Below are 27,468 nucleotides of genomic sequence, written 5' to 3' on the forward strand. Positions count from 1 at the left end.
ATTTAAAACAACACCAATTCTCCTAGGGTACATCTGGACACAGTTTTTCTTGGTTGTTGGCAGATATGATGTTCCAAGCATCTTGGAGAATTTGCCACAGTTCTTCTATCTATTTATGCTGTCTCAATTGCTTTTGCCTCTTTATGTAATCTCAGACTGACACGATGTTCAGTGGGGGGCTTTGTGGGGGCCATGACATCGGTTGTAGGGTTCCCTGTTCTTCTATTCTAATTTTCTATTTACAAAATTAATGTTTGGGAGTCTAACATTTATATTTCCTATTGACACACTAAAGCTGAAGATATAAATAACCACCTTAAGACAAATGCTTTTGTGAAACATCTTATGTGCCTCAGACTTTTGCACAGAACTGTAGTTCTGACTGATAAAACTGAGCCGAGACTAGATTTGAATTTGGATTATATATTCATTGTTGTTAGGTAAGTCTAAATGTTGATTAATTGACTGTTGTCAGCAGGTTCTGGGTGGCCATAATGGCAACAGGCGGCACTCCATTTGATGATGGCACAGATGAGCAGGAGCTGCACAACTGGACTATCTCCAATGGCAGCCTAGATGACAGACTTAACAACATGGTATGAATCATTCTAATACTCCAAGATGACAAGAATGAAAGTTGAAGCCTGTACCAATCATAACAGGATCTGTTGATTGTAGATTACAGTCTATTTCTATTGAATAATAAAGCTTTAGCCGAACTACGTCACCTGTAGGGATGGGCACTATTAGGAAGTAGGGGTGTAACGGTAGAGGTCAGCAACCCGACGGGACCTGAGAACCTGACGGGCTTCGGGCCGGAGTCGGGTCAGTTTTTCACGTAGGACTTCAGGTTTGTAATTAATGAAAAAAATAAACAGCCCTACCAAACTTGATTCTCACTCACAGACATGCGCGAATGGACGAGTTAAGCCTTGTTTATACTTTTGCCTGGCACCGTTGTGCACCAGCCCACATACTGCATGCACACATCCTTAAATTCTAGAGGCGTTTATATTTGACGCGCCCGCCGATGTACTATTCTGTGAAATGACGGGGCAGCCCAGAGAAAATATCATCTGAATCTGCAGAAAGTAGTAGTGAGAGGTAGTAGTTTGCCAGTCAGACACAACTACTTAAACTCTTTACAAGAATCTTTGTAATCAATGCATCAAACTTCAATCTGTTTTCGTTTTTCTTTTTTTTAATTCAATATTAAGTCACCAGACAAATATTTGTATCATGCCTTAAAAATGCTAATAGAATATTTATTGACCTTACTCCTATACATTTATACATGCATAAAGATATGCTACAGTATACAATTTTTCACGAACTATTCGCAACTATTTAAATCTAGAGAGCAATGCTACAGTCTCGGCGATATTCAGTGTGTAGAAGGCAACTCTACTATATTTTATGCTTAAATGTACATCGAAATGCTTTCGTTCATGCTTACATTTACATAAACTCTAATAGCAATGCTAACATGCAGTCAGTGACTGAGCAGTACATTTGCCTAATTGGCTCATTTAAATAAATGCCACAATTTACATTATAATTGTTTTACTAATGATTTGAATACAATTTTGTTCTTCTCGTGTTTCATGAATAAGGCAAATTTACTTAATTTTCATTAACCTGTGTTATTTTTATATGCCCTCAATGTTTTTTGGCAATGTAAAGTCTTTAGAACCTTTGTAATAAAAAGCAACAATCTTCTATTTATTGAAGATTCGTTATCCATAAGATGGTCATAAAATAAACCTAATTTTAATGTATTTCTTCTAGAACAGAAATGTTATTCAGTATTTCCCACAGGATTATGTGAGACTGTGGTGGGTGAACCTCTGACCCTCTAGGGGGGTCTGGTGGCATTCTCCCCCGTATGAAATCTTTTTACATTTTAAAGTTAAATGCATCAATCTGGTGCACTTTGAGGACAAAATTAAGAGGGTAGATCTATGAAGAACTTTGTGCTCTTGTAAACAATTTCGTGCTCTAAAAAAAGTTACTTGTCCAGAGAAAAAGTTACATGCTCAAGTAACATGTCAAAGTTTATGTTGTATAATTTTCTAAAATAAATGTGTACATATGCAATCATCTCAATTCTCTGCGACAGAAATGTGAACTGCACTGGGTAGGGGAGGACGGAAGGCAAATACAGAAAAGCCTCCATCGCCACCATTAACAGCAGTGATGCTCAGTTCTATGGAATGAGATCTACTTTTTCATCATGTTATTGCAGCAAGATCTACCGTGTACAATAAAGGCTGTACATTATCACAATACCAACATTTCTGTAGTCTGTAGTGAAATTTGACGATTCTCAATACCAGCTTCAAAACCACAACAAATAATAACACTAATTAATATGTTAATTATGGAAGAATGATTTTCATTTTTAAGTAAATATTTAAGACTAGTAAACAGTCATACAAATAATAAAAAACAGCAATTAATTGAAATAGAATACAAATTAAGAAAATTCTGTGCTTTTTTTTTTCTTTAACAGCTTTAAAAGTTTTAACAACAGTAGGCTATCAAGTATTCAAGTAAAAATCAGAATGAAATGCGACATAAAACTACTGGTCTTTACTGTATGATTATAATACATTAATACTTTTTAAAGCTACCAAAGTTATTAGCTCAAGAGCAGTGTCTCGTTTTCTTGTTATGCGTGTTTGATTATAATGAGACATTAGACAGCAGCAGGTCTATTAGCTTACATTTATACTTACAAGCCCGACATTTTAATACAAATGCACTTCTTCTGTTTACATTCACTTTAGACATCACTCTCTGTGTTTTCATGGATACCTCACCAAGGCTGGCATTTTGGCGGAATTTTGAAATGTGTTTGACCGTTCAGACTTACATTAGCACAAGCATTTTCAGAACACGCATGCATGTTCAGCACACGCACATACGCCGCCTGTCGATCAAACAGGGTGCAGCTGTTACTAGATCGCTTGCGAATTATAAAAATACATGTTCTGGATTATTTTAAACTGCAGAATAAGAATATGAACTTTCTAATAAGTGACACAGGCCTAGGCTGTCACAAATATAGCTGGTTATTTCTTTGTTATTGATGTTTTAATCAGTCTGCTTGTCCAGTTGGGCAAGTAAAATTTTCTTTCACTTGCCCATTCAAAAATTCACTTGTCTCGGAAAAGCGTTAATGTTGAGCCCTGTGAGCCATAAAAGAAATGAAGCAAAAGTGGTTAGCTGTGTTGAACTTGCTCCACAGATGCTGAAAATTGGTTATGTTGTCAGAGCCGCTGGTAATAACTTTAAAGTTAGATTGTGCACATATGTGGCAGAGATGCTTTGTCTCGCTGTTTCTTCAGCGTGTCACGCAGGCCGGCACTGAAAAGAACAAAAAAAATTCAAAAACGCATGTGCTCGGTTTCATTCTTGCGCTGCGTCTAGATTGTTTTTAGCACATGTGTCACAAAAAAATCAACGTTCTGAACAAGTTCAGACTGTGAAGAGGGGACTGTTGCATTGTTTCATATTATTCCAGATTGTTCTGCAACAAGCAAAGTTTCAGCGCATAAACAGTAAATCGTTCTGCTCTAGAGTACTGATGAGCTGCTGTTCCTTGTTAAAACTGTATGTTTACTGTTTCAATACTATTACAAATGTTGTATGCTTGCATAAAATATAGCCCTAGAGAACTAAAAAACAGCTCAAAATTTTCCATTCAAAATGTATTTCATCAATGTACATTATTTTTTATTAAGAAACTTTTTTTATTGAGCTTTCGACATTCCATTTTAAATTCAGTTTAATTTTAAATGGGTTATATTTTTTCAAAACATTTCAAACACGGTTGTCTTTCTTTTTAAAACATATTGTGAACACATACTTTGCAACACATTTTTACCACATTCAAGCAATTTGGAAACTGTTAAAATTAGCCTTCTGAACAGAATCCTCCACAGACAAAAAACTAAACAAATATTCTCAACAACCCTATAAACTAAGAGCCAACAAAATCAGACATAGAACGAAATCAGCACGATGGACAGCTCTATTTTCTGATCACTGAACCGATAACCCTCGACGATCAAATAACTAAACTGGAAACATGTTCATTAACATCCACAGGCTACTCGGGTTATCTCAATTGAATAAGAGCTATTTTGAAGATTTTAGGCAACTTTGAAAACAGCAATATCAGACATCAAACAACATCAGCAAGATGGACAGCGCTGTTGTGTCACAGTATCAAATGCATAGAAATCACTTCCATATAGTCCTACGTTAAGCAAAAAAAAAAAAAAAAAAAAAAATCTGATTGCCGATTTTGCCTCTTCATTTTCATCCATGGGAACAATGAGTTCGACTTTTTGATGTGCTTAGGTGATCGAGCCGGGGCGGCACGGTAGAAAGGAATAAACGTAAATCGTCCTCCACCTGCAGCCTTGCTTTAAAGCAGGGTCAAAGCGGAAAACCTGCACTCACATAAGTAAGTGGAGGTGAAGGGGATGAGGACTTTCATAGCCTTTCGAAGGAGGTGGGGAAACTCAGTCCTATATGTAAAGCAATGCTATATAATGCTTCAGTCGCCTTAGTATTAACAGAGCTAAAAGTCTGGATTACTCTCTTTTGTGTTTGCAGTTCTTTCAGCTTTCTGTTAAAAAATCCCTGTGGCTTGGCCACCAGACTAGAGTGCTTGACCTCAATGTGATGCTGGAGCTTACAGGGTCTCATACTATCATTTGATAGCACCTCTTTGCAAATAACACACTAGGACAAAGGGACCGGTCCACGAAAATCCCAACTTTAAATATTCGTGATCATACTTCCAAGCATTTTTTTTTTGCTTGGCCCAGAATCTGCCTCATCTCCTATAGACTTTTGTATTGTAGACACTACAAAGTGGTCCATTTTGCAACACGCAAATGCATAATACGCACTTTAACGCGTAAGCTAGCAGGACAGATGTGTGCAGATGTTAACCATTATGTATTTTAACCCCTGCGCTCTGCCTCCCCTGGGGTTCTTGGGTGCCCCCACAGGGGAGGCGTGCCTCACCAATTGAAAACCTCTGATATAGCCTATTGCAACAGTATTTGCTCTGAGAAGAAATTATGAAGATAGTGAGCGAGTTTGGGTGGGGTTCGGGCTTATAATCTGATAGTAGGGGTAGGGTTGGGCCACACAGTCTCAGGTACGGGTTGGGTACGGGTTTCATTTTAAGGCCCGTACAGACCTCTATGTAATGGTATGAAATGTAATGTATGAAAGATATGATAACCTTCACAAAAAATTATGAATGTCAACGGTTTGATAACAGTCTCTTTTTAAAACCATTGTATACCTTGAAACCGTGACACCTTTACATCCCTACTCGGAAGTGAGAGCAATGATCGATCATGAAAACTTCAATCGATAATGATCATGCGTGATGTGACTTTTCACTTAATTTGAAATTGAGTGACAACTACCTGACAGCTATACACAAACGTGTTAAAGAGGGGCCTTATTTTTAATTTTGAGATTTATTACATTGTGATTTTCTGTACCTCGATAGTCAACAGAGAGGTCTCATAGCAACCAAACTAATAAACAACAGGTTTTTAATAAAACATTTTTACAGGCTTATGATAATTAAAAGCGAGTGTAATTGACAATTTTTTGAACACCTGTCTTTGCAAACGTTAGCTAAACAAATTTAATTTTAATTTAATTGAGGAACTTTGACTCAATAATGGATATTATTTAATAAAAGTGAAAGTTTATCTCCCTGGTGCCGACATGTTTGTGTGATGTTACACATCTGTATCTTTGTTGAAACAGATTTAGAGATATCTACACGAATTTACAAGTTTGAAGTCCAACATAAAGAGCCGTTCAATTTCACTTTTCCCAGTAGAAAAGTGTAAATTCAGACTCTCTGATTTTGAATGGAAAGCAGCATAAATCATATCAGCTGCAAACTTCAACACAGCACAGTGTGACTCTGTCCGGGGCAGAAAAGCAGGGCCTTCAAATCTATTTTCAACTTTACACGTCGTATTAAAAACATGTTGATTATGGCATCTCCAGTCAAGCCAACTGTGGTTTGCAAATGCAAGGTTTAGCCAGCCATGACAAATCAGTGATAGATATGGTAACCTGAAGTGGAGAGACGGGCGATCTGAGCATTCTTTAATTTAGTTGGCCAGTTAGTTCTCGCATAATGACAAAATATGATTATAAATTGATTATTGTAACCTATTATGTTATAACAGCCTATAATTATAAATAGGCGAGACACTGAAACAAGTTGCAGTGAATCAGCCTAATATGTGTGTCTGACGCATATTAATGTAAAGGTCAAGATTATTTAGATTAAATGACCAAAATGCCCATCCCTAGTCACCAGTTCAAATTAAACAGCTTATTAACATTTATGATCTTTAAATGTTTACTATCTCAGGATTGGGGAGTGCAGCAGAAGAAGGCCAACCGCTCCTCTGAGAAGAACCGGAAGAAGTTCTCTGCCATGTCAGAGAGCCGGCTAACCAATGACATCTCTCCAGAGTCCACTCCAGGAGCAGGGCGACGTAGGGCTCGCACACCCCACTCCTTCCCTCATGTGAAGTATAGCACGCAGATGTCCGTGCCTGACCAGGCTGAGCTGGATAGACTCCGACAGGTCATAAATTTCACGGATCTGGATGAGGTGAGCGTGGCTTTATAACCAGGATCCATAACCATGGCCAAAGTAGGCTGTTGTTTAATGATAGGAAGTGCATTGAATATCATTGATTTTGAAAAAATCAGAGAAGCAAGCCTTTTAAAATCAAACAGATGGCTAGCAAATTTAGGCCAGCTTTTAAAGGAAATGCAAATTTCACAACTGTCCTTTGGTAAACTGAAATGTCATGTTTCATCCCAACAGAGAAGCATTGGCAGTGATTCTCAAGGCCGTGTCACAGCAGCCAACAATCAGAGACAGCTGTCTACTGAGGCCAAGAAACCTTTCAATTTCCTGCCTATTCACTTAAACACTAACAAGAGTAAAGAGCCCACTGCATCCACCTCTTCCAAACCTGGGGGCAAGGAATCCAAGAAGCAGAGCCCAGGGAAAGAGCTGTTTGCCCCAGTGCCAGCAGCGAGTAAGGAGGCTTTTAGTCTAGATAGTGCCCAGGGGTTTCCTTTGGAGGATGGAAGAGGAGAGTTTACCATTGACAGCAGTCAGGTAATAAAGAAGTGTTATTCTTTTTAATGCATATGTTTCTGTTTATTGGTTCCATATTTACCTTCTATTAAGAGTTTTGGTCTGTATTTTTCAATGCATTATATAGGAATAGTTAACTCAAAAATTATTATTCTCTCACCATTTACTCACCTATATGCCGTCTCAAACTCATATGACTTTGTCTACTGTGGAACACCAACAAATATTATTTGATGATGAAATTATGTGTTTATATCCATACAATACAAGTCAATGGGGTCCAACACTTTCAAGCTGCATAAAGGACATAAAGGCAGCATAAAGGTAACACATACAACTCGAGTGAAATAATCCATTTCAGTTTTGGTTGAGAAACAGACCAAAATATAACTCCTTTTTCAATATAAATCTTGACATCAGCAGTCTTCTTGGCGCATTATGATTTGAAACCCGATTACATTTCTTTGCGCTTGATGCTGTATTACAGATGTATGCTGATTTGAATTAGAAATAAATTACTGTACACTTGCATAAATTGTAGGGTGCCCCTTTATATGAGTGTTCATGTTAATCCTGGTGACTCACTCACAGAGAGAGTATAATGAACTTCTAACAGCTGTAATAATGCAGTAAACCAAAATTAACACAAATTAAACAACAAAATACAATGCAATCCATAATCTTTGTATACATGGTTAAATATTTATACTAGCAGCCAGACAGTGAGTCAGCAATGGTTTGTGTGTTATGTATTTGCACGCATTATGCTCATGCGTGTCTCATTCACGCACTTAATACAGCGCTCAACTGTAACCGTTCTGCTGTATTACTCATGGCGCAAAAACAACACCGCACATCAGCAAAAACCACCATACCTTTATAGTGAAGGTTGAAGGAATCATGAATCGCTCCAAGTATCAGTCAATTTTGGCACAGAACCTTCTGGTGTCTGCTTGAAAGCTGAAAATCTATAGATCTTTCAGCATGACAATGATCCAAAGCAGACATCCAAATCAACAAAAGAAGGGCTTCAGCAAAAAAAGATTCATGTTTTGGAATGGCCCAGACATGAATCTATGAGGGGGACCTGAAGAGGGCCGTACACAGGAGATTCCCTCGCAATTTGTCAGATCTGGAACGTTTTGGCAAAGAAGAGTGGTGAAATAATCCCAAGTCAAGTTGTGCCACGCTAATAGACTCTTAACCAAACAGACTGAGTGCTGTAATAAAATCAAAGGGTTAGTTAAAGTATTAGTTCAGGGATGTGCAAACTTATGTAGTGAGGTTAGGTTTTTTTCCTCTGAAATGTGCCACATTGTTTTTCAGTGGTAGTGCATAGGTTGTCATTTTTACATTAAAGGTGCAAAAAGTCTGATATGATTTATATTGACTTTTTACATCACAAAAACCTGCTGTTTTTACTGGGGTGTGTAGACTTTTTATATCCACTGTATATATTAGAGGCTAATCTAGAACAAGGGTTTTAGATGACAGAATCATAGGGAGGTTCTTAAAACAAAATAAAAAGGAGTATATTTTTGGTGTTGTTTAAACACTTTTTAAGTGAATTAGCAGTGTTGTTGAGGAATATAGCTGATGCAATAGGTCTGATCAGAAGGTAAATGTTATTTCCACATTGTGGTGGTTTGGGGCAGAGATATTCAATCCTTATCGTGTTATTTTTTTAAATTATTTAAAAAGTATTGGAGATCTGTTAAGTTGCGTATTTAAACTCTGAAGTGTTACTATACTGCAAAAATGACTGTTCTTTTCCCCCTAGGCATTTACATTTAGAGAACGATGCGATGACATATTGAGTTCACTTGAGTTTATCACTTCAATTTCCTTTAATTGGTCTTAAAAAGGTCTTAAAGTCTTAATTTTAGCTTCATAAAACCTGCAGAAACCCTGTTGTAAACAAATAATAATGATAATAATAATAATAATAATAATCAGTTATTGTTGTTATTATTATAATTATTGATCTTTATTATTGTACTATAAACATGTTTTTATATGAGATTTTGTTTATGTGTGGCACTGCCATATTGCGCACAGCTTTGAGAGCTGAAAATCTCCAGTCTCTGCATTCTACAGTGCATGTGAGTGGAGTGGTGATAGTTCCACCCGAGTGGAGAGCAACTTTTTGAAGATTCAACATGCTCAGGCTGCTCAGTCTCGCTCACTCAACCCAGAATGCTTTGTGATATGCTGGTTTGGGAACCTGTGTGAAATAAGCAATTGGTCTGAGGTTATGGAATTCAAAGATTGTTTAAGTGAAGTTGCAAACCTTATAGACTAAATAAATGAAAAGTATAAATCAAAAGTAAGAACGAGGAAATTGAAAGGGAGTTTGGAGAGACCTTGAGAATTAGCGAATATTCCTTTTGGAATCGTACGTGCCACATTGCCAGCAAGCATGAGGATGTGTTATGTGAACATGGTAGTGCAGCAAAAGCTGAGCTAGTAAGGCTACACTGATATTCGATAATACATTAATGGATAAGTAGATAGTAAGGTATCTTGTTATTTTGCAATCATGTCAGTGCAGCTGCCAGCTAGATGCAGGCCTAGTTCGGCGGGGTTGTGAACGTTAGAACGCCCTCAATCGAATATGTAAGCTTAATAATGCTGTATATTTCCTTGAATCCTTGCGAACACACAAACAATCCCTGCATCAAAACCAATAATCATGTATGATCTTGTGGATCAGTGTGTCCTAATTTGCAGGTGCAGTGTTCTGCTTTCGTGCATTCATTGTACAATTGAGCATTTGATTGTTAAAGATTTCTGCTCTCACATAGAGAATTTCATAGCAGAATTATCTCACATAATTGACTGCCTTTTGCTTTTGATTTTTGCTTCGGAATAAAGTGGCACATAACTGCTGATCATTTTCCCAAAGCCAAATCTACACCTTAACGATAAGTGAAATAGGAAAAACTGACTCTAGATTAGTGGTTGTGGATAACATCTTCCGACATTGTTTGCTGTATTCATGCACAGAGAAAAAAGCCATAAATGGTACTTTGTACATTTAGAAATTTTATTTTCTTAAATGAAGGCAGTGCAATTTGTCAATTAAATAATTTGTATTTGTTTTGATATTATTAAATATGATTTCATCTAATATATGTATTGGACAAAATATCACTTTATGCAGGATGAATATTTTTTATTTGTGAAATCCTTGGTTAAACCCTTCTGTACATATACAGACACTTGATAACACTTGATCGTTTGCCGCATATAAAGTCCTGATTCACTTTATGGTGCTTTATTAAATATCAAGGAAAAACAAATGGGGCACAAGGTATCTACTAATGTAATAATTATATAAATAACCACAGTCCTTCAGATGGCATACAATTCCTACATATAAAATTGTAGGGAATATTAATCAAGCAACAATACTGAAAAAGAGAAAAACATTCACTGCTCATTTCTGGATAACTTAATACGCCCTTTACAGCTAAACACAAAATGAGGTCCTAAAGTCTTAAAGCATTAAATCAGTAACCTGTTAATGTATCAAATCTACAGTAGCCTAATAATCATTCCGTGGAGACAACTGATGAACGATTATGAATTTTACTTTTACCTGTAATCTTTTTCCTGGTTCAAGTTCATGTTTTCATTATTGCCATAAATAACTCTAATTTTAAAAGTTGAAAAGATTGTGATTTTTCTGGGTCGGTTGTGTATCTCAGATGCAGTTTAAATTGAAAGTGTGAATTTGCATGTATGTGAGTTTCCACGCCAACGCTCGTATGTTTTATCACTTGTAGAGGCATGTTTAATGACTCGTTTAATGTAAATAAATGTCATTTAGAACTGGAATTTTTTAAAGTCATTATTTGTTTAATGGCATATGTGCTAAAAGAGAAATATTTGATGAAAATGAAGCTCTGGTAGACCGGATTATCTAACAGTCATTGTAAACCTGAACAAAATAAACAGCGAGATTTGATATACTAAAATGCAACAATACAATCACATAATTTCAGATGTGTACATTACTAAGCATTTGATAATTGAATAAATGTCGGCCTATAGCCTAGCCTATATTTCACCCAGAGGGGCACCTCAGCCCATGTGGGCAAAGGGACAGCTCCTTGGGCCACTGTAGTTACCCCCTGTGTTCGTGCTTGGAAACAAGTATACTACAGAGATATTTCATGTTGGAGTGGGATTTGAGCCAACGTTTTTTTACCGGTGTGCATGAGCAGTACTTGAGTGGCGCATCCGCTTGGGCCGTGAAAGGTTGAGCACACACTTGGAGCGGGTTATTGAGTGGAGTGTCACACCGCTCCGCTTCGCTCACATGCTCTGGCGTGCCATGTATTTGTGTCAGTAGAGTCAGACCATTCAATAACTCGCTGGTGCTATGCATGCAGACTATATATTGACTTATCACAGCCTTTTGTGATTCACAAAGCTATTGCATGTCTTCAAGTGAAAATGTACACGTCATATGAACTACTTTTAATGATTCTTTTATGTCATTTTTGGAGCTTGATGGTAATGACCCTGAATAACAAATGGCATTGGATTTGGATTGGGCTTGTCGGACCGATACCAAATCCATCAAATAACGTCAGTATCGAAGCCGGTACCAATCCAGATGTTGGATCGGCGCACCTCTAAAAATCATTTGGTTCTGTTATTTTATTAAAAAAAAAAGAAAGAAAAGTGGAACCTTTTCTGAATAAGAACATCCAATTCTCAACCCTAATAAAAGTAGACATCACAACATCCCTCTATTCATTAGAACATTTTCTCTGTTGCTGAGCAGAAACTAGAGCACAGATGTGACGGTGAGTGCTGAGAATTTAGGCCAGTTTAAAAATATGCCACTGTCCGTGTGAGAGCTCTTTTTTTTTTTTGGTCTCCTATGTTCTTCTTTCTCTCTCTCTCTGTGCTGTGGACTTCCTTTCCCTCTATTTCTCAATCTATCTGTTTCTTATTTACATTTTTATTTTTTATCTTACTCCGTTTATGTGCATCTCTGCAGTGTGCACTGCACTCACACAGCACTCATACAGCTTGTCTCTCCATTCAGGTGGTCAGTAAGCTGGTGCAAATTCGTGAATACATCGGTAAGGCCACATCCATGAGAGACGACTTAGTGGAAAAGAATGATGTGCCTGCAAACGTGGAACGTCTCTGTCTCCTCATCACTCACTTGAAAGAACAGGAGAAGTCCTACCTGCGTTTTCTTCAAAAGATGCTGGTCAGTATTTGTCTTCTAGGTCTATCAGAAATTGTTGTTTTTGTTGTTGTAAAATTGTTTTATGAATTCTTGTGAAATTTGTAAAAATGTTCAGATTACTGTACTCTAGGCTTTTAATGGCTGACAGTATTGTAATTGTTACATTGTTAACAAATCACCTGTTCCATTCCGTCGTTCTTCAGCATTCTGTTTTAAACATTTTAAACAAATTCATTCTGATGTGATACTTTTGCTTTTTTTAAGTAACCGCTTTCCCTAATATGTAAAGGCTTTTTTCTTTTGTGAATTATCAGTGTGTGATCAGCACACTGTTCAGGAACCTGAGTCCTCTTGCTAAATATCCATATTTATTTTTGGAGATAGCTCAAAACTGCTCCGCAGTCTGTCAGAAACCTGAATCATACCTCAGTTAAGCAGTGTAAGGCTTTGTTCTTAGTTTAACATGCTTGTTTAATGTAGAACCCAAATCTAGGGCAACATGTCGTCTCTTCCCCTCAGCGTGTTTCTGCACTTCAGTGTGACCTTGCTTGCAGTAACTTAGTTTTGAGTGTAAAACACAGAGACAGCCTCTTAATTGTATTGAACTTTTGCCTTTTCCTGATTCAGTTTAAATTTCGAAATAATGCAAATACAGTAGTAACTGCATTTTCTTTCTAAGCATCTTGCTTGAACGTTTTTTATATTATTAGCTTAGTATTTGCGCTCAACCCATAATTAGTAGTGAGTGCCTGAAACGTCTACATCAACATTGGGTCTGCTCTGTGCCCTGCTCCTCCTGCACTTCACAGGCTAGGGAAAATGAGGATGATGAGGATGATGATGAAGGTGCCATGGTGGACTCTGCAGTGGGTTCAGGCTCGGTGGCCGAGAGCACATCTCTGAACCTGGAGCCGCACTCAGAAGCCTCCAGTGCCACTGTGAGTACTCACAAAGGGCCCCTCTCTCCTCTTGGTGCCTGAACTGAGCATAGATTAGGGTATAACTGGCATGCAAGGTGAAATCTACTCCTCGTACCTTGAAAGCAGTTTGCTTGTATGGATGACAGTTTCCTTGTAAAAAAAAAAAAAAAAAAATGGGAGCTTTGCTTATGTTTTCATTAAGTTATTTTGCTTAGATGTGTTTTTTTTATTATTATTATAGATTGTCTTTGAATGTGCTGAAATGTGTTTTTGAGTTTGACCTTTTTTTAGGATTTTTGAGTATTAAGTAATCAGCAATTGTCCCATTTATGTGTAAAATTAATGCTGAACATTTACCATTTTATTTTGTGTGTACAATTGTTTATGATATACGATGACACTGTGTGTCATATTAATCTGTGTTGCGGAGAGTTATGGCAGATTTCTGGGAGAAATCTAATGCTGACTGGATGCTGTGAAACTGCTGAATGATGACATTTGAAGCGTATGCAGCTCAACGGGTTCTGCTTGTTAGATGCTGTACTTTTCCTTTTTCTTTTCTTTTTTATACTTTAGTAGTTATTAGTTGGTCTCATTCTAAGATGCTTACTGGCTAATCATGTTTTGCAAGTAGCTGACATAAATGTACTTTGTAAACTTTGTGAGTTTATTTGGATTATCTTGGAGTCTAGTAATTTGAGAACAGCTGATTCTGATGTATGACTACATGGTTAATTAGTCTTAAATTGTATTGTACCATGTTGCCACCAGTAATGTGTCTCTATGCCAAACTGCAACCTCTATTAGCTGTTGCTATTGCATAGTTCCAGGTTGATACCATACCAGTCGTCCTATCCTAATGAATAATCTATCTCTCTCATTTTTACTCAGGGCCATGGGGTGCGTGGAGACCAGAAAGAGGAGCTAGAGAACATGCGCAAACAACATGATCTGCTGAAGAAAATGCTGGAACAGCAGGAGCAGCTCAGAGCACTACAAGGCCATCAGGCTGCACTACTTGCCATGCAGCAAAGTGCTGAACAAGCCATAGCTGTGATGGATGACACTGGTGAGGGGAAAATGTGTACTTGTTTCATTCTTGAGTCTTGAAGTTAGTGAAATTTATTTTACATTGTATGTTTGTGTTTCAGTTGTTACAGAGACTACAGGAAGTGTTTCTGGCAGGAGTATTACCTCAGAACTCAATGATGAACTTAACGATCTTATCCAGCGCTTTCATAACCAACTGCATGATTCTCAGGTATACGCACACAGACCTAATCAATCAGCTAAGCGGTTTTGCCTCTTTTTATTAGGGCTGTCAATCTAACACTTTTGTTTTGTACAATTTAATTATTTAAAAAAATATATATAGAAATTGCAGAGAAAGCCCCCAAATAATAATTATTCAATACATAATGATTAAATTATATTTAAGTCATTATAAATGTAATGTACATAATATATTAATTCAGATAATTAAAATACATAAAATTATTGTGGTAGTTGATTGATTAGACAATACAAGGCAATATATATGTTTTTTCCATATCATTAAACATAAGCCTGTCATTTGCCTACTGTACACAGCAATCCATTTTGCAAATGAATTTTTCAATCTCCCTGAGTTAGATTTATTATAAGGGCTTTTGTAAGGACATCTATGTACTGTATATTCCAGAATACAAGTTGTGTTTTCATCATCTGAGTGGTCCTGTGACTTATAGTCCAATGCAACTTATTTACATTTTAAAGTAGTCTAAATAGAGTATTTTGCCTTTACAAAGTACTTTGTTTAACTTATTTAAATATTCTGTCCCATCATAACATTATTGTTCTAACCAACTCTTGACCACTGTCAAACTCAACTCCTCACATGTCCACAAAAAGATGTTTCATCACACTCATATTAAAACCATTCAGTCAGTGAATAAGATGATTAGTGCATAGCAATGAGGGTTGCAAAAATCAGAAGCATTTACGGACAGTCACTTACATTAATAAATGAATAGAAAACAACAGGCATATTGTTATACTTGCAGAATAAAAGCTGTTTATTTGTACAGCATATAGTTAAACATGTTATAAACAGATGTGGCTTATTTATCTTATATTTGTGATGAAACATAAACAGAATATGAAAAACTGGAGAACACTTTAGTGGTGTCAAGTCATTATCACAGAGCGTTGTGTCAAGAAACTTAGAAAAAACCCATCTCGAGATCCCTGCATTTTGAGTTGCGCTCCGTCCAGCTGTGTATGAACACAAGAACACTTCCTCGTCAAGTGTGGTTTGCTGTCTGTACAGCTGCACATTGCCTTTACAGCTGGAGTTGCACTTACTGCCCTCTGCTGACTTGAACTCATGAAAAACGTGAAATTATGTAAATGTATGTATTGTATGTGTTATTTTTAATATAATTAATCACACTGAATTAACACACATGTTAATTCCGTAATTAAGAATTTTATATTGTGACACACTAAAAGAAATCTAAATATTAGGTTTATATTTCTCTCTCTCTCAGTCTCTGTCAGTCCCAGACAACCGAAGACAGGCAGAATGTCTCTCTCTCTCCAGAGAGGTGTGCCGATCACGCACTAGCCATAATTCCCGGGGCCAGTTGCCGTCCACTACCCCACTGACCACTGCATCAACCTCAGCTACCGCCAAATTTACCAAACTACAGGAGCTACAGGACAAAAAACAGACCATGGACAAGATCCTCCAGGAACTCCACTCTCTTAGAGATCAGACCCTCAACAACAGCTCATGTAAGGCCCCCTGAAGTGTCTAATACTTACTCTGGTTTCTGATTTAGTAAAAGACCATCTCTTCCCTTACAAGGTCTTGTGGTATTTATTATTTTTGTTTGTATTTAGGGATGACGCTTTTGAGTTTTTGATGGTTAGATTACCGTCTGAGAAAAAAATTGTGGTTAACACGTTTTATGATTATATGTAAAAAGAAAAATTATTTGGCTAAAAAGTCAAATAATATCACAATTTAATGTGTTTGAAGATGTGTTTCTTATGGATAAATTTGTACTAAGTGCAGTCCAACAATAAGACAACTGATAAAAAATATAAATAGGAGGTATATAAATAGAGAAGCAACAGTTTATTAAAGAAATCTGTTGTCTGTCACCATAAAGAATCTGTAATGGACTTCATAAAAATACTGTCCTTCAATCTGTCCAACACCACACAAATAAACCTGTGGACTATGCATAATAATAACAGGAACATTGCTTAAAGCTGGCAATTTAAAATCTGATAATGATCAAAATTAACATTTATTGTTGAATGCGGTTAATTTGCACACAAGCAATGCTTTAAATGATGATGATAAGGATTTAATATTCCCAAAGTTTAGGCTACCATGCACATAGTAATTACTGCACAAGCAAATGCTCTGTGCACTTTCAGCATGCTTAAAACTAAAATTTGCATCCCTCAAGTCATAGAACTCACTAGTTTGTTGTTTGACGACAGCGGAACATCCTGTCCAATTAGTACGGTGTGTTCTGTGGTGGAACGACCCACCCCTTCCTCTCATCATCGTCGTCCCACCTTTTAGGGCCATCCTTCAGCCGGGCTTATTACGAGAGTTGGGCAGGAGAGCGAGAAGAGGTGCATATTTAATAAGCCTTGTTCTGACAGTGGTAGATAAAGCACAACTGATGTGAATAATACTTCTTCACCGCTATCTTTAAAAAGCAGAGTGCACTTCTCTATGAGCTGGCGTCAAAACTCCATGTGTACCAACTGGCATCCTCGCACGGTCAGGACCAGAGTGGGTTCGGCCAAATTAGATCCGCAACCGGACCTGCTCCTCGGACTCCCAGCGCGAGTTAGATGTGTCTCCGGAGGAGAAGAGCATGCATCTCGGCCAACGGGCTAGAGAACGGGCCACCTTCCCCTCTCACCTGCCGCGGTCCTGGGAAGACAGGCCGCCAAGAATGCCGCCGCCCCACATGCTGCAAACCCAGGAGGGGAGTGCGTGTGGCTGTCCGGCCCCGCTCATGTCTGGGCCATTCCTCTGACACTTCCCCGCCCTTCACAGAGCCCCGTCTCAACGTGAGGATGCCAGATTCCTACTTTATTTTGAACACAATTCCCCCTGGACACTTTATTTTCTCCTTTTGATGGACATTTTGTTTTTATTATTATGGACATTTTATTTTTATTATTATTTCTAATAAATACCTCTCTGAGGCTTGACACCACTCCCACTGTGTCTGTCTCTTGCACACCCCGCCACAGTACCTTTAAATTACTTCTGTTTTACATCCATCATTTTCAGTATCCCAAACAGCCAATTTTATTTTTTTTTATTTTTATACCACTCTGATATGGTAGATTGAATTCCTCTGTTATATTTTGGAGTTTGTGTGTAGCCTAAGTTTCACGTGAATTGAACGTGAGCTGCTCAAACAAAACCAGGCACAAACACAAGGGATAGGTTTACATCCAAAACTATTTTATAATATATATTAAATACATAATATTTTTGCCATGTGTAGATAAAACATTTCATGGTTTTTAACCTTAGATTCTAAATTCTTGGGGTTAAATTAACTCTGACATTTTAATCACGGTTAATAGTGAAACTGTATAAACAACATCCCTAATTGCATGCTCCTCTCAACAAGTATGGTTGTGTAAAATGTACCATTATGGACCTTGTCAAAGTAGATGGCATGGCAAATTTGATAGATATCAAAACGAGGCTGTGAGGGATAGACGTATAATGTGTTCTATGGGTTGTATTGTTGTGTACATTCATATTTGTTGACATTTTGAAAACATCTTTCCAAAAACATTCTGGTGGACAAAAACAAATAAGAAAAGCATAGGTTGTGAAAATAAGACATGGCTTGTTACTTTTGAGTGGACTGTACGTCTATCCCTCACAACCTTATTTTATATCCCAGGCAAATCAGTTATGGTGTCTTCCCTGACTGGTCCAATTGTTTAATAAATTATTTTTGTGTTTTTCAGGCCAGGGTGTCAGTCAACGTGTTGTACGCATGAGTGCGGCCGAGCGCCCCTCAGTTTTAGGTAGAGAGGGGAATAGGCCACGTCCAGTGAGGCAGGACTCCTCTTCCTCTCACACACAGATGGATGATAACAGCCACCCTGCTGACAAGCTCAGGTCTCTCTTTTCTGTCCTCTATCCTAAAGCTTTAATGCATGTAGTGAAGGTATGTCATTTGTTACTTGTCTGTAGTGCTGCATTGTGTTTGATATCCGGCACTATAAGCACAGCACAATGCTGCAAGTCATAAGCACAAAGTCAGTGAACATGGCTATGAAGTTTTGGTATTTTCGTGCAAACATCTACTAAGTCTAGTCGCAACTGGGTTTGGCGAAATCACACGCAATGTGCCAATGGGCTGGACAAGTGCAAATTAATTCTGAGGTTGTTCTCCTGTTCAATGCACTGTCTGTATCCTATTTTATAGTTCATTCCCTCAGGCACCAGCAATATAAACAAAAAAAGGACATTCAGTTGATAGAAGTTGGTAGTGTAAGTGGCAGTGAGAGACAGAGAGATGAAAAAAAAAACACTTACTCGCCAGTTCTCCGATACGCCGTAGCTTGGTCCTCGGCCACTCCTCCACCCTCTAACGCAGGGGTGCCCAATACGTCGATCGCGATCTACCAGTCGATCGCAAAGGCAATGCTGGTAGATCGCACAAAATTTAAATGTACTTTCGTTAAATTTTAATAAAAATAAATATAATGTCTTTCCTTCTTTTAGGTTCTGTCTGAGTTGCACTTGACGAGTAAATATTGACCAGGCGAGGTTTTGTTTATTCAGTTGCCATGACAACTAGGTTTGCGCATATGCGCCTTCCAAGGACAGTCGGCCTGTATCCCTCTCGGACGCTTAATTAGCCTGATAAGGGACCGGGTGTGTATAATCACGACCTCCGCCCTGTCACAGCTCCGTTAATGTTATTAATAGTTGGTATTAATAGTTGTTGGTATTAATATTTTACATCTATTGAGACACAAATCATGGCTAGTTATTACTATTAACAGTGATTGAATCGGCATGGAATTCACTTCTACCGAATTCAAAATTAATTTATTGAAACACAAAAATGTAACCAAAAATATTTCTAAATTCCAATAACACATCAAATGAAACAAAAATATAATCAAACGAAATGGTCAAAAAAAACATATTCCAAAAACAAATATTTTATCCTTCCAACTTCTCTCTCTGGCACCTTTTGCAGTGAATTCAGACGATTCACTCTTCGACAAATAGTAATACAAACAATACAATTGTAAATATAAACATAATAATAATAATAATAATAATAATAATAATAATAATTGAAAAATAAGTAGTTCATTGTAAATAGTTTAACAAAAATCTTATATAATTTTGTTTAAAAAAATGGCTGAAACTGATTGTTAGGGAAATTATTTGATGTTCCACTATATTTTTTGAAATTTATTACCACCTGCTGGTGGAATTTCCAAACTGCAAATGCAGAAACTGAATTTAAAGTTGGTTTAAAAATCTTAGGACAATGACCCATTTCTCAGAGAAATTGCAAATTGCACTTTGTGCCACTTCATTACTATAGAATACAGTGACTGTTTGCATGCATACACCCACAATAGCGCAAACACTCCATGCGTTGGCACGAAAGTTGCACTTAGAATTAGTGCTCTTACGAAAATAGAATAAGATGTAGCACATGGTTGTTGCGCACAGTGCTGCGCTTTGTGCACTCTAGAAAATAGAGCCCCTGGTTTGTCTTTCCCGACAGGAAGCTGAAGGAGGTGCATAAGCGTTTAAATGAACTGAGAGAGCTTGTTCAGTATTATGAGCAGACATCAGACATGGTGGTGGATACAGTCAATGAGAATGTGAAGGAGGAGGATGAGGAGACTGAGGATGGATCGCTTTTCGAGGCCATGTTTGATTCAGAGCAGGAGAACCGTGAACCTGTCACCAATATCAGGTACCAGAGGAATTGATTTGAAGGAAAATGTTCAATCCTGAAATAAAGTTTGCTTCTCTGTTGTACTGCTAATAACCACAGACTCTCATTGTGGAGTTTCTAGTTTGGCTAATCTAAGGTCAGGCATCACCCCAAAACTCTGTCAGACACATTTTAGGGTGGGTGAACCAATCTTGGGTAGTGCCTTGCAGTTTTTCATGCAAAGAGTAATTTAAGTGCACATGGTGACAACTATGTATTTTGGAGAATATTTAAGTCTTTCCTTCCTGGACTGGTTTTTGCTGTATCTTGCAAAGAACTGGCTGCTATTAAACTGAGTTTTATATATTTGTGTTTTCAGAAATCCAGCCCAACCTCAGACTCCAGGCAACTGGATGGACATGAACAGTCTGACGAAGTCTCACAGCGCATCCAGTAACAGAGATGGACGACTGAACACAGAGTGTGAGATTAATAACCGTTCAGCAACGAACATCCGCAGTCTCAACGTCCCCTCTGTCATAGGTCAGACCTCTTACACATCCAGAAATATTCTATGTTTTACTTCTACATTTAACTACAGAATTCTTTATTATCTAAGCTTGATTTTGAAATTGTCTAGTTATTACTTTGACCACAAGGGATCAACATCTAAAAAGATGTTGTAAACATAATGTCAGCAGTAATGTTTGTGTATTCCATTTTACTATGAGAAACGGATATTCAGCAACAGAAACCTTTAGAAAAGGACTTGTTTTTTTTCTTTGGGAATTTATTAGATTGTGAAAATAATTATCTTTATGATAGATGGTTGGAGTGGAAGGGTTGAAAAATAAGAGGGCTTGAAGAGAGAAAGTTGAAGACTAATTTACATCAAATAATAGTTCACAATAAGACCAGGAATAGTTTTTAAATTAGGTCAATTTAGATTTCATGTTCACTTAAAACAGTGTGCTTCTCTCCACACAGTTTGCAATCAAATCCTCAAATTATTTGACTGCTATCTGATTCTTTCTTTTATTTGCATTGCTTTCTCTGCAGAATGCCAATACAACCAGGACAGGCCTTACGATGGCATTAAGGATGAGGAGGAGGATGATGATGATGAGGCACTAGAGGAGGAGGATGGGGCGAGAGGAGGAAGCAGAGACAGTGATGGTTCAGGGTCAAGTCGAAGAAGCAGTCTTGGGGGTGACACAGATTATGCTCAAAAGGTTCACCGTCTTCAAACAGCCAAACAGAAACTCAGACAACTGCAAGAACTGGTTGCCATGGTGCAGGTGAGTGCCTGGTCAGCTCGTGACTTGAGAAACATAAAAGTGTCAATACATTGAAAGGTTCTGTTTATTCTTGATGCAAATGTAGTATAAGGGAAGCTACTGTGTATAATGGCTCTTGTTGACCTGATATGATTTTCTTCTGTGTGTTAATGTTAATTTAGAGTGATGATACAGATGGTACTACAGCTAATGAGGATGAGGGTTTGAAGCAACAACCCAATAACATTCGACCAACAGCTCCAAAACACCAGAGGGAACTCACCCTCTCTGACAAGGCCAGGTTAGTGTGTGCTTGTAAGCGTTTGCAAAGTATTGTGTGCTTGCGCTTTCAGTTCATGTTGTGTTTTGTGTGAAAATAGTTTTATTGATGTAGCATGTTTCTTTTAAGTTATTTATATAAAAACTTGCATGTAACATTACATGTTGTTTTAATGTTTGTGTTTCAGAGAGAAATTGTATGAGGAGAAACTCAAGCAGCAACAGCAGGAACTGAAGCAGCTTCATGAAGAGCGGCAGAGACTAATGGAGATTCAAGGCAAGATACAGGACTTACAGTGGGCTTGCCCTGACCTCCAGGTACTCTTCACATATACACAAATAAAGGCTTATGTGACTTTTAATAGGCTACCATTCACACACGCATAACATCTGTCCAGCTGCTGAGATAAGTAAAAAAATTTTTAATGATTTGTGACTTTTCTTGCCAGTCGTCTCTAAGCAGCAGTGCCAGCAGCCAAATGATAAGGAAGATTCCTGCAGCAGCCTCAACTCCTGCTCCTGTACCAGTACACTCCTCTTCCTCAGCTAAAGCCAACAGTAGTGGACTCAAACCCACCACTGATCCTCCCCCTGTCACTGTCACTGATAATGAGGTGATTGAATGTGAAATTAAATGGACCATTTTGCTTCGAATACAACTTCGGTGTTGTGTGGGTTTGTGTTGGAAAGGGTAAAGCAGTTGCACTTACTAAATCACCTGATCATGGTTAGTTTATCTAACTGCATTTTTTTTTTTTAGATAATTGCAATTATTGTGACTAAGTAGGAGATGCCCGCTTTCTCTATCATGTGCATGTGAAACATGTGCAAGTGGAAAATGTAGGACACACATGGTTTACTATTGCATAATATAAACATAATATAGTAGAACATCTATTCAGGTTGTCTGGGTTCCAAAAACAACTGTGTAAAGGCCTGTTCACACCAAGTCCGTTTTTCTCTGTGATTGTTCGTTCTGTACGAGCTTTTGAATGGCAACAATGCATTACTATGGCGCTAATGACATCCGGTCCGACAAATTGTCCACCGACTATCCAAAGGAGTGTGGTCAGATTTGTTTTCCCTCCAGACTGCAATGATATCTGACTGACCAATAAGATTTTTATTTGTTTTATTTTTCCAGACTCGCTGCAGCTGCTCAATCCAGCGCGTTGGTGGCGCAAATCAACTAGCAAACACCCGCATTGAGCGTGCAGCTGATATACACCTATGAAAATGATGTACTAAAAAAATAGTTGTAGTTCAAACATGAATTCGTTCTGTTTTTGAAAATCTGTGGATGGTATTTTGTCTTAATGTACATTTATTTAATATGTAGCCTATATTACTGTGTTGTTGTATAACTCTTGTTATATACTCATGACATTAAAAATAGTAGCAAATAACAAGGTTTGGCAATTTGTTTGCACTAAACTTGAAGTAAAATCACATTAAAAGACTCTTTACATGCAATATTTTACTGTAAACAAATTGCAGAACAACACTGCTTTTATTATTGCCAGGATAATATAGCAAATATTGCAATAATAATAAAAAAAAGAAAAGACAGTGAGCCAGTGTTTACTTTTATATTATTTTTAATATTATGTATCATATTTTAGAATATACCTGTTATTCTTAACGTATATTATTCCACTTGTATTTAAATAACTTTAACTTGTGTTATATTATCCAGGCATTATAAAAAGAGAAGTTGGCTTCAGGAGTCTGTTTGGAATATACTATATATCCAACAGCACTTTTTACTCCTCTTGCTCACATAAAAAGCACAGATTATATACTCCTCAAAGTGCATCAACAACCTGGAAAGAACATAATGAAACCGTTATGACAATTTAGGTAAATAAATGCTTTAACAGCATTCAATATATATCATTTAATATATATATCTCTAACAGCTGAAGGTCCGGGCAGGAGACAAATATTTGGAGACAGGGTATAAATATTTGTAGAATAGCAACAGCACCGCCTACTGTACAGGGTTGAAATAGATTTTCATTTCCTTTTTTTATGAACTCTGTGTGAATAGACCTTCCATCAAAGGTTCGTCTCGCAGAATCGTCACAGATTTGGTGTGAAGAGGCCTTAAATGTAAATGTCCCAAGACAAAAGTTTACCAAAAAGAGAGATTTCAAGTATTTGGAAATATTTTGTTATTTCAAATATTATTTTGTTTGTCATACTTTTTCTTTGGAGCCATTTTATCATTGGATTCCATGTTAAATATAATTAAATTACTTTTTAAGGTATATGAAGCACATACACCTAGTTAAAGGGATAGTTCAACCAAAATGTAAATTCTCTCTTCATTTCCTCACTCACATGCCATCCCAGATGTGTATGACTTTCTTCTGCAGATCACAAACAAAGATTTTTAGAACATTATGTCTGCTCTGTAGGTCCATACAATGCAAACAAATGGTGTCCTTGTAGGTCCAAAAGCATATAAAGGCAAAATAAAGTAATTCATATGACTCCAGTGGTTAAATCCATGTCTTCTGAAGTGCTATGATAGGTGTGTGTGTGTGGGAAACAGATTAATATTTAAGGACTTGCATTGAATGGACCAACTTAATTGAGATATGCTTCAAAAGTTCTTCCTTTGTGATCAGCAGAAGAAAGTCGGTCACTTCTGGAATGGCATGATGGTGAGTAAATGATGGGAGCATTTTTCATTTTTGGGTGAACCATCCCTTTAAGTATGACCATCAATTAAGTATGACAATTAATTGTAGTAATTGTGAAAACTCTAAAACGGACTATTTGACAATTAATCGTCAGCCAAATGTTATAATCGTGAGAGCCAAGTTGAAGGCTTTTCTGTGTGTGTTTGTGTGTATCAGCTGTGGTCAGAGATGCGAAGGCACCAGATGTTGCGTGAGGAGTTGAAACAGAGGCGAAAACATTTGGAGAGTCTGATGGCTGAACAGCAGAGGAGAAGCACATTCAATGACTCTACATTTAGGAGTGACACCCACAATACTCAGTCCTACAGTCGTGATGAGAGGTAACACAAGGCCTCTCGTCACAATTCACACTTGATCTAAGTGACTCAAATTGTTTTTTCATTAATCTCTTGAGCTGTGAGGATTGAAATTCATCTTGAAGTTTGCTCTCAGATAATAATAATAACAGATGAAAAATGTTAATCTCACAGAACCGTGGCTACCTGGGGTGGTTCAACCCAATGTCCCCTTGGTGATGATAGTGATTGCTCCTCTGAGATGGGGGCTGAGGAAGATGATGATGAAGACGAGCATGATGAGGGAGAGGAGTCCAGTTCCACTGATGAACTGCACGCTTGCGTTACCAGAAAACAAGGCAACTTCAACAGGAAAAATAGACAACCAGAGGGGTACATTCACACTTGTAAACACACTACAATTTGTTTAGGGATCAGATCACTCCAGGATCAGTAACTCTTTGTTTTCAATTTCTTTTTATGTAGTCCGAAGGGTCACAGGGAGGTTAATAGGAGTCCTCCCCCCTGTGAATCCAGAGGTCACCCTAATCAGCAGCAGCAACAACAGGATGACAGAGGGAGTTGCAGCAGAACTAGGCGTCAGGAGAACCTGCGGTGGGCAGCAGATCTGTCTCTCTCTGAGGGCACTGCACCAGCAAACTGGCAGGAACAGATCATACACCTCCAGAAACAACTCAACTTCAGCACTACCATGTGCCAAACTCTGCTACAGGACCAGCAGGTCAGGGGACACATCCCATTGTGTTTACTCTTTTGCTTTCTATATTTGTATCTTTCTCACTAGCAATTGTCTTCCATCTCTTCTCTCTAGACTCTTTCATACATGCTGCAGACTCTTCTGACAGGCCCCTGTGGTGTCATTCCCAATAATGTGACCTCTCCTCAAATTCCTCTCATCATGCATCAGCTAAACCAGTGTTACACACAGCTAGCTTGGCAGCAGAACAATGTCAATCGGTGCTTATCTTTCCGGTCTTTAATATTTCGAGAAAATATTAATTAGAAATATGGAGAATAAGTCATTTAATATAGATGGCTCAAAAATGCTTGAATTTCTCAACAAGTTATCTGTTTCATTTTCCCCAGCTTTTAAAATGTGCTCCTTTTTGTGGCAGGTTAAAACAAGCTCTGAATGACCTGTTACAGCAACAGCAGCAGAATCAGTCATTGTCAGGTCAACAGCACCATCAGAACGTTGTACATGCTTCTGTGCCTCACTCTCTGTTTTTAAACTACCCAACTGTTAATACACTCAACATGCCTGGACTCCCAAACATTTCTCCTTTCCCTACTGGTAAGTAGTTTACAGTTTGTGACCATAGATCAGGGCCCTGAAATTCACTCTTGAAGTAATCTGTTATTTATTTTCTCTTATTTATTAATTTGGTTCTCTCTTTAGGCTTCAATTTCAGCCCCATATTTCCCTCCTCAGTAGGAGAATTCCAGCACAACCAGGCCAGTTCTGATCAACAGCATGATGCAAACACATCACTTAAATCAGAGTACATGAGTTTTCCTCATCCACTACAGAGATCGCCACTCAACAACACTGAGACACGGTACTAATGTATTTTAGTATTTGAATTGGAACAACATCTATAATACTTAATACTAAGTATTATAATACTAATATAATAAGTATACATTTTTGTCAGCAAATATTTAAAAAGTACAAAAAAGTCTAAATATTTTGAATGAATTATGAATGCACTGATCCCACTTTTACTTTCACTATTTCGATTCCCAAGTATAGAGTACCAATCCGATACCAGTGCACTTTTTTTCTTGATCAGTTCAGAATATCTATACCTCACTGTGTGGAATTGATTGTGATTACTTTGTTGAAGAAACACAAGCATTTGACTACACAAAAATAAATGTGTAGCCTATGCATAAAACTTAATAGTAAATAGTTAACTAGACTAATGGATATTTTGCAGCAGCGAAAAAAACATTCAGTATTAATTTAGTTATTATTTTTATCATTCACACATCTTCATTTTTATTAACAGATTTGTATAAAATCTAAATATAGATGTGTAAACCATTTGTGAAAAGAAAAAAATCTAAGTGAAAATGTGTGGTGTAAACTGACCGTAAATTGATGATTTAACGCACTTTGTGTGTGTTCAGACACCTTAAATGTTGGTTAGTAAAGTTAAACGTTACCCGAATGACCTAAGAACCTTGCCATTTTTGGGGATTTCCGCCTGGATTTGGCCTACCCAAATTGAAAAGCTTCCCATTCCCACATACTTTGGCCTAAATACACAGTTTTGGTGTCATTTTACAGGAAACCCTTTGAAGTTGCATAAAACACTGCTAAAAATAAAAAAAAAATTAAATATATGTTGTCTGAACAGTAATAACCCTCCTAAAAAAAGAGGGCGCTTTTTGATTTTTTTTATATAAATTCATTTTTGAACGTGTATAACTCAAGCCCTGTAAACCCTAGCAGCAAGCAGACAGTTTTGGCTGTTTCCACTAGATGTCAGCAAATACCTGAAAAAGGAATTTTGTCTGTATCATGTTTTATTTAATATCTATTTCAATTTATTTGAAGGGAGGAATATTATCTTTTTTGGTGTACTTTCCGCCTACCCAAATCTAAAGTCTCCCCATACCCATATACAGTGCTATAAATGCAAAATC

The 27,468-nt window shown here is 37.5% G+C and overlaps 1 protein-coding gene across 7 annotated transcripts in view; it reads left to right on the forward strand.

Annotated features, from left to right (window-relative positions):
- Positions 1 to 27,468, forward strand: part of LOC127651745 (pericentriolar material 1 protein-like) — a 44,029-nt gene that overhangs the window by 1,570 nt on the left and 14,991 nt on the right. For 4 of the 7 annotated variants that reach the window (XM_052137727.1, XM_052137733.1, XM_052137731.1 and 1 more), the window contains exons 2-22: positions 479 to 596; positions 6,431 to 6,676; positions 6,896 to 7,195; positions 12,237 to 12,407; positions 13,196 to 13,324; positions 14,198 to 14,375; positions 14,458 to 14,567; positions 15,835 to 16,081; positions 18,311 to 18,464; positions 20,101 to 20,295; positions 20,636 to 20,799; positions 21,316 to 21,554; positions 21,716 to 21,834; positions 22,001 to 22,130; positions 22,262 to 22,426; positions 24,677 to 24,840; positions 24,991 to 25,188; positions 25,282 to 25,537; positions 25,628 to 25,773; positions 25,932 to 26,110; positions 26,216 to 26,375. In XM_052137727.1, the coding sequence (XP_051993687.1) occupies positions 495 to 596; positions 6,431 to 6,676; positions 6,896 to 7,195; positions 12,237 to 12,407; positions 13,196 to 13,324; positions 14,198 to 14,375; positions 14,458 to 14,567; positions 15,835 to 16,081; positions 18,311 to 18,464; positions 20,101 to 20,295; positions 20,636 to 20,799; positions 21,316 to 21,554; positions 21,716 to 21,834; positions 22,001 to 22,130; positions 22,262 to 22,426; positions 24,677 to 24,840; positions 24,991 to 25,188; positions 25,282 to 25,537; positions 25,628 to 25,773; positions 25,932 to 26,110; positions 26,216 to 26,375 (3,752 nt within the window). In that variant the 5' untranslated portion in view covers positions 479 to 494. Of the gene's footprint in view, positions 1 to 475; positions 597 to 6,430; positions 6,677 to 6,895; positions 7,196 to 12,236; positions 12,408 to 13,195; positions 13,325 to 14,197; positions 14,376 to 14,457; positions 14,568 to 15,834; positions 16,082 to 18,310; positions 18,465 to 20,100; positions 20,296 to 20,635; positions 20,800 to 21,315; positions 21,555 to 21,715; positions 21,835 to 22,000; positions 22,131 to 22,261; positions 22,427 to 24,676; positions 24,841 to 24,990; positions 25,189 to 25,281; positions 25,538 to 25,627; positions 25,774 to 25,931; positions 26,111 to 26,215; positions 26,376 to 27,468 lie in introns of all 7 variants that reach the window. The other 3 variants (XM_052137728.1, XM_052137729.1, XM_052137732.1) reach the window with 2 other exon arrangements.

Source organism: Xyrauchen texanus, chromosome 11 (assembly GCF_025860055.1).
Source record: "Xyrauchen texanus isolate HMW12.3.18 chromosome 11, RBS_HiC_50CHRs, whole genome shotgun sequence".
Classification (NCBI taxonomy): domain Eukaryota; kingdom Metazoa; phylum Chordata; class Actinopteri; order Cypriniformes; family Catostomidae; genus Xyrauchen; species Xyrauchen texanus.